At 62.0% G+C, this 7,599-nt stretch overlaps 2 protein-coding genes across 2 annotated transcripts in view; both read left to right on the plus strand.

Moving 5' to 3' along the window:
• Positions 1–1,611: 1,611 nt before the first annotated feature.
• Positions 1,612–3,278, plus strand: MNEG_9645 (hypothetical protein; the record flags this gene model as incomplete). The annotated part of the gene is made up of 3 exons (XM_014041881.1): positions 1,612–1,954; positions 2,185–2,523; positions 2,809–3,278. The coding sequence occupies 3 exons, from the start codon at positions 1,612–1,614 to the stop codon at positions 3,276–3,278; spliced, it is 1,152 nt and encodes a 383-aa protein (XP_013897335.1).
• A 1,937-nt stretch (positions 3,279–5,215) lies between these two features.
• The window catches only part of MNEG_9646 (hypothetical protein), a gene marked incomplete at both ends in the record, with an annotated part of 3,986 nt that continues 1,602 nt past the window's right edge, over positions 5,216–7,599 (plus strand). Inside the window, 2 exons of the mRNA XM_014041882.1 lie at positions 5,216–5,448; positions 6,243–6,381. Of these exons, the coding sequence (XP_013897336.1) occupies positions 5,216–5,448; positions 6,243–6,381 (372 nt within the window). The remainder of the gene's footprint in view (positions 5,449–6,242; positions 6,382–7,599) is intronic.

The raw sequence follows: 7,599 nt of genomic DNA on the forward strand, positions 1-7,599 counted from the left end.
CCCCCATGCACTCCCCCCCTCCCGACAAAATTCAGCCCCCGACAGGCCGCCAGTTGCGGGCAGCCTGGTGTACAGCGTCAGGCAGGGCAAAGCTCTGGTCGTGCCGCCTGCTGCAGGCTTCCTCTCCAATGCCTCTGACCCCGACGGCGACGCGGTTTCGTTCAGCGACAACACGCAGCCTGCCCACGGGTCGCTTGACGTCCGGCAGGATGGCGCTTTCAACTACACGCCCGATGATGCGTATTCTGGCCAAGACAGGTTCAACTACACAGTGACAGACGGCATCTTGTCAACCAATGCGGTCGTCACAATCACTATAAGTGGGTTCCTGCATTAGTAAAATCTGGACTTTGCAGTGCTGGCGGGCAAGGTCGAGGGGCCCTGTGTTGCGCATCGCCCTGCTCTCCATCCAGCCGTCCCGCAGCACCATCCTGCATCAAACGGATGCATCATGTGGTTGTGCCGCTCCCCCGTGAATGCAGCGGAGCCTTGTACATAGTGTGCAGCAGCCAAACAAGCTTCCTGTCACATAATCATTTAAACCAACCCGCACCTATTCTTGTTCCCAATCTATTCGGTTGCCCCCCTCAGTCCCCAACCAGCCGCTGGTTGCAGGCGCCCTGGCGTACAGCGTCAGGCAAGGCCAGCTTTTGTTAGTGCCGATTTCTGCAGGGCTGCTCTCCAACGTCTCCAACCCTGACAATGGCACGCTTTCATTGAGTGACAACGGTCAAGTGGCGCACGGGTCACTGGACGTCCGACCAGATGGCTCCTTTGACTACGTCCCTTTTGAAAACTACACTGGCCAAGATGGGTTCAACTACACAGTAACAGACGGCACGGCGTACACGACTGCGGCCGTCACGATCACGATAAGTGAGTTCATGGCTTGTATAAACAGCCCTGGTGGCTACGTTTTGAAGCAGCCCTAGTGCCTGTTGGGTCAGCCGTGACGGCTGTGAATGTTGGGAGATATGCCCAGTGTGGAGAAAGTATCATGCTGTCTAGCCCTCTGTAATGACTTAATTCCCATGCTATACCCCTGAAATGGTAAAACAGATGCTGCTGAACCCCTGTGCCCCCCTCCACACACACACCAGCACGCGCTGCCATACTGAACGAGAACGCATGTGCCCAACCCACACGCCACCCAACACCACCCGCTGCTTCCGGCCTTGTCTACCCCGCGCAGGTCCAAACCACCCGCCGACTTTGTCAGCCCGTGCCTACACGACGGGGCAGGGTCAGACTCTCGCCGTACCCGACACCGAGGGCCTGCTTGCAAACGCCTCTGATGCCGACGGCGACTCACTCCAGCTCTTGGCCACCGGGTCCCCATCCCATGGCAACGTCACATCTGACGCATCAGGGTCTTTCGAGTACGTTCCAGATGCAAGATATGTGGGCCAAGACAGCTTCACATACACTGTGACTGATGGTGTCAGCTCGACCACTGGGTCGGTGACGGTCCAAATAAGTGAGTGGGCCCTGTCAATTGCAGTTGGGCTGGGGAGCTGGTGTGCGTCATGCAAGATGCGGCTGCATGCACCGTCCAACCCCCTTTCACAAGCACTGGCGATGTTGCACACACGACATAGAAAGCAATTGCTGATGGCGACCTCTCTCCTCTCTCGCTTTGTTCACCCCTCTCTTGCCTGGCGCCCAGCTGCAAAGAACCCGCCTGTCGCGGGGGATCTTGCCTACACAATCAACGAGGACGAGCCGCTCATTGTCACGGCAGCCAACGGGCTGCTTTCCAACATCAACGCCGCGGACGGCGACGTGCTGGCGGTAAAGTCCTACACGCAGCCCGCGCACGGCCGCCTGGCGGTCAACGATTCTGACGGGTCCTTCGTCTACGACCCAGACGCGGACTACAACGGGCAGGACACGTTCACTTACAGCGTCTCCAATGGCGCAGCAACATCCACGGCGTCTGTCTCAATTACTATAAGTGAGCCAGCCCCTTTGTTGTTGAATATGCCAGCTGAGTTGGGCGCGCCTTCCGCCGCCATGCAGGGCCTGCTGTGCCGCGGCACCCGCAAGGCCAGCCAGCAGCCAGTTGCTACACACTATCCGCAACCTGTCCACCTTTTGACCACCTTTTGACCCCCTGGCAAACCCTCGACCTCTGGCTAAGCGCGCACCTCATCATCTGCTCCGGCAACGCACTCGCCGCTGCAGATCCCGTCGCCGACGTGCCGCAAGCGACGGGGGCCACCATCTCTTTCGTGACCTACAGGAACACACTCCTGGAGGTCCCCGCGGAGGGCGGTTTGCTGACGCCTGGCCTCGTCTTCACCAATCCCAACAACGAGACGCTGTCCGTTGAGCTTGTCAGCGGGCCTGGCTCCAGTTTTGGCAAGGTCCAGGTGTTCCCCAACGGCTCGTTCACATTCACACCGACGCTTACGAGCGCAAAGAAGGGGCCGACCAACGTTGGATACTTCCAGGTTCGCGCACGCGGCGCGGGCGGGCAGCTCTATAACGAAACCGCCACGATCGGTCTCGTCACCATCTTCGGTGAGCGCAAAGCAAGCTCGTGCTTGCAGTGTGACAGCGGCAAAGCAGACAGCTGCGTACGCCCCCCCAGCCCCAGAAATGCTGTCCTACTGTATCCAACGCAGTGACCCGGGATTTGCCCCGTGCTCGCTATATAATCGGCTGCCTTCTCGCTGGGATCTCCACTCTGCTTGTGCTGCATTTTTGAAACCTCACCTTCCTGCTCGAAGCCTGCCAACAGTGCACCTCTCACGCCCTCCCCTGCACGCCTCTCCCCTGGGTCCCCGCACCCTCGTGCCCACACAGGCCTGGCTCCGCTGCTCCCAGCCATTCGGCTGTACACCGTCACCCTCACCCCGCGAGGCTGCGTCTCCACCGACCGATTTGAGTACTCCATCAATGCAACCGCCGGCCGCATCGTGGTGGCGCAGCCCAAAGGCAAGATGGCGGTCGTCGGCGCGCCCAAAGGGCTCGCGATCCAGATCGTGCCCGAGGGTGCGAACTTCCCACCGACGGCAAAGGCGTGCAACATCACCCTGCGCTCGATCAAATTTACGGCGGGGCTTGGGCGGCTCTTCACGAAGGACCACAACTGGAGGTTTTTCAAGTGTTTGAAGGCCCTGAAGTTCACATGCGGGGGCGGGATGAGTTACAAGTTCCGCGCCGCGGCGGCCAAAACCTCGGCGTACCGCCAGGGCGAGTGGTCGAACGAGGTTGTGGTTGCCCCGCAGTGTCAGGGCAAGGCCCTGTCGTGTCGCAACATCTGGAAGTCCTGATGGGCCGAGCAAACTGGGCAGAACCAGCCTGCGCCTGCCCGCCGCGGGACAGCGCGACGCACGGAAGCCGGCGCAGGGCAGCAGCAGGGGACGCTTGCCTGCGGCAGGACGCGCGTATGTGCGCACCTCGACCAGCATGCTGCTGCAGCGGCTGCCGTGAAATCTCAAATTTGCAGCTCTTCTGAGCTTTCCTGATTGCAGGGCAAAAATGAGTGGAGGCTTGATTGTGTTCAACCTGTGGTGTGGCTCCGAGTGTCCTCATCACGGTGCACTTGACTGCGACCTCACCTTTGAAATGTCACACGTGGGCCACTTGAGTCACTTGTCACTGAGCTTGGTGATCTCCCATTGGCTTCCTGGCCATTCAATACCACATGCATGCAGTCGTCATCACATGCCCGCCCACCCCTGATTCCACCAAGTGCATGCGGGGCCGCCTGCGCTAGCCACTTGCCAGAGCAGGCGGATCTTACCCCGCCTCTTTTGATGCTGCATGGATGCCCATCTATTTGCTTAAATAATCCGCACTTACCACCTTGCACCATGCTTCATTCTTGCTGCTACCCCCAACCAAGTCAGCCCCTGTGGCGTTCGCACCTGCCAAAAGCAGGGTGTTTCCTAGCACCATTCGCTTCGTGGTTGCACGAGGCCCCTTTGCACGCGCCAAGCGCCTGCCTGCCTTTCATGCCTGCTGCTGCTTCCTTGGGGCCATCTCAGCGGTGGCTGCGAGCATTTGGCGATTGGCCCACACCTCATGAGGTGCGAGCCGCCAGCTCATGCTCATCAACAAGCCGCGTCCAGCGCAGGCGCCAATGGCATCGGTTGCCACCATCGTCGCTGGACCTATGCGCTGCTGGCCTTTTGCCGCAGCTTACATACTGACTTGGGTTCAACCAAATGCACATCTTGATTGTTTTGCACGCCCCTCACACCCCACACCGCTTGCTTCTGGAGGTGTTTCGGATTCCTTGGGTGGGGGCGTGTTGTTGTCGTTGGAGCGCGGGGGAAGAGCTTGCTTTGGGGGTTGGATGCCACATTTGAACTGTGGTGTGTGCACACAATAACACAATGTAAATACTTCTGTTGGTTTGGGGTCTATCAGGGTTAGGGGCCAGATGCAGGAGCCATCAGAGACCACAGACATCACGACAGCCCAGGTCGGACCTGCCAGGCTGTTTTAACGTCTGCAAATGACCGCCGTGCAGGGCCACCAATGTCGTGCTCTCTCACCTGTTCGACAGCTTTCCGATGGTGTGCTTTATCTTTCGAAGCAGTTGCTTCGGGTGCGGTGTGAATGCCGCGGGTTGCATGCACTGTGGGCAACTGCAGCGATGCACTACTGTTGCCCTCAAAATCTCGTAGTCAGCGGCGCCAACACAGCACCAGGCACCAATGGGGCAGCGTACATACTTATATATCAACCATTTATTCCTATTTCGTAACTCGAATTGTCTGACTCTTGCGTTGCACGGCCACGATGACAATACAGTCTCCAGAGCATTGAGTGGCGACGGAATGTCATGCGGGAAAACATCACGAACAGGCTTCTTGATAGGGAGATGCGAGGCCACCGTCCAGGCGCAGCGGTGCGGTGTCAGATGGCATGCTGTTGGGGGAGCGCACAGCTTGTCCAAATTGCGCAGTGCTGCACTCGTGGCCACTCAGAATCGCCGTTGTGCGGACAGCCATTTGTCTATGTATAAGGGCAGCCATGGTTACCAATGTATATGTGCGATGCGCCACCTCTGCTGGGACAGGTGCACACAGTGCGACGGCTTTACCCTGCAGTGGCGCCCAACACACAGGTGTGCGGCATATCATGCCATGCATGCGTATACATGCGTAGCGGTCCTTGTGCATCGCCAGTATGCAGGAATTCCAAAATCAAGGTATTCACATCAGCTGGCCCCACTTGCTCGCACAGGCCCTGCGAACTGATGCCCCAGCTGGCATTGACATTGCAAGGTGCGCGCCCGCGGCCTGGGGGGCTCGTGGTGGTGGTGGTGCTGCTGCCGCTGCTGCTGCTGTTGCTGCTGCTGCTGTTGCTGCTGCTGCTGCTGCTGCTGCTGCTGCTGCTGTTGCTGCTGCTGCTGTTGCTGCTGCTGCTGTTGCTGCTGCTGCTGCTGCTGCTGATGCTGGTGGTGGTGCCGCTGCTGCTGCTCTCCTCCGAGTGCTCCTGTTCTCGTCCTCCCTGATGCCGCCGCATACCCTGCTGCACAGATTCACGCCTGATGGGAGGCACCTCGTGTGCTTTTCTCACGACGCCTCAGAGCTCATCTTGTTTGAGTGGATTGGGCCCGTGCCACAGCAACAGCAGCAGCAACATGAGGGGGGACTCAGCAGCAATCATGGCGGCGGCGACGCGGGCAGCGCGGGTTTGGTGGCGAATGGTCCCGCCCAGCAGCCGGCTCATGCAGCAGGCGGGGCCGCCACAGGAAGGCACCAGGCGCCAGCGGCGGCAGCCGCTGCGGCGGGCACGTCGCAGGCAGTGGCGGGGGTGGACTTCAGCAGGTAGGTCTGGTGGCCAGGCCGGGCGGGGTTCACAGCATTTGCTCAGGTCCGTTTGCAGCCCATGGATCCTAATCAAGTTATGAAGGACCAAAGGGAAAGCTTGTTTGCATGCTTTCCACGGACGCCTCCCTCAAGGGGCCCAACCCCGCCTTCACCCACCACCAACGCACTCGGCTCCCTCTGGCTTCCCCACAGCTTCTTCAGGGGCCCTATCTGGCGCCTGCGCCTGGCGGCGGCGCCCCAGCAGCAGCTCTCCCGCGAGTTCTGCCTGTCTTTGCTCGACGGGCGCTACTTACTGGTGGCTGCAGAGACACAACACCCGCAGCCGCCGCCGCCGCAGCCGCCCCCAGCGGCGGCACAGCAGCAGCCGTCTCAGCAGCAGCAGCCTGAGGTTCAGCAGCAGCAGCAGCACCAGCGCGCGACCGCGGCCACAACGCCCCCCTCTTCAGACAGGACGGCTCTGACCACGTTCTTCCTGATCGACGTCGCGCGCGGCGCCAAGGTGGACGAGCGCGCCTTCGAGGACGACCACTTTGTGCTGCCCCTCAACGCCTGCGCCAGCGTGCAGGACGACCTCATCACCCTCCTGGCGGTGAGGCGGGCCGCTAGCCTATGCGAGCCGCGAGCTGCTCGCAATGATTTCTGGGCGGCTGCCGCCTTGCCGGGTTCTGGGGGAATACGGATGTGCCCGGCGTGCCTGTGTGCGGTTGGTGGCGCTTGATTGCGTAAATCGATGCGCGTGGGTGGATGCACGGGGGCCCAGAGGAGGCGCTGTGCCCCAGGGCCTGCCCACATCGGAGCCCCTCGTCCAGCACCTAGCAGCCCCCCCCTGCGTGGGCCGCCTGAGCCCACGCAGCTGAACACGCTGACGTCACGGACCGTTTGCAAGCCCATGCAAGACACCCACGCTTGCACACGCCTGGAAGCACTAATACTTCCTTTAAAATCGCGACCGCACTGCCCGCGCCGCGCCCGCAGCTGCGGAGCCAGACAGTCCACATTTTCAGGGTGCTGCCCGGCGGGGCTCTCCTTGAGGTCAATGCCCTGGGCACCCACTGCCAGCCTGATGACGCCCTCACCATCTCGATGGCCGAGGAGGCCGAGTCCCAGTGGCGGCGGCGGCGGCGGCGCGACGAGGAGCGGCGCGCGCGCGGCGCGCCGGCGACGGATGCGGGCCACAAGGCCACCCGGGGGGTGCATGGGCGGCTGCCGGCGGTGGTGGTCCCGAGGTCGGACGGGTTGGGGCAGCATCTGCTGCAGCAGCAACAGCTGCAGCACCAGCAGCAAGAGCAGCAGCGGCGGCAACCAGGGCTCCACGGCCCGGCAGAGGGCGACCTGGGGGCCGTGCCTGATGACTCTTTGTGGCAGCACGCTGTGCCAGACTTGCAGCCTGCTGCTCAAGAGCAGCAGCAGCAGCAGCAGCAGCAGCGGCAAGGGCAGCAGCAGCAGCAGCAGCAGCAGCAGCAGAGGAGACAGCAGGGTGCTCCGTTGCGGCGCCGCCAGCGGCGCGGGCGCACGAGCGACAGCTCCGTGAGCGGTGGCAGCGATGGGGAGGAGTCGAGTGAGGGGGAGCAGCAGCAGCAACAGCGAGAGCGGCGCGTGCGCGCCAGGCTCGAGCCGGGGCGGCCGGACGGCGCGGCCCAGCGCCAGCAGCAGCAGCCTGGTCAGGGGCGCTCGCCCGCCCCCGCGACGCCGCCGCCGCAGCTGCAGCAGCCGCCTGGACAGCAGCAGCGCGCCGGCGCCGCCAGGGGTCCGCCGCCTGGCGGCGTCGCGGCCGCGCCGCCGCCGCTGGAGGCGCTGTCAGAGGCGG

Source organism: Monoraphidium neglectum (assembly GCF_000611645.1).
Source record: "Monoraphidium neglectum strain SAG 48.87 unplaced genomic scaffold scaffold02010, whole genome shotgun sequence".
NCBI classification, from domain to species: domain Eukaryota; kingdom Viridiplantae; phylum Chlorophyta; class Chlorophyceae; order Sphaeropleales; family Selenastraceae; genus Monoraphidium; species Monoraphidium neglectum.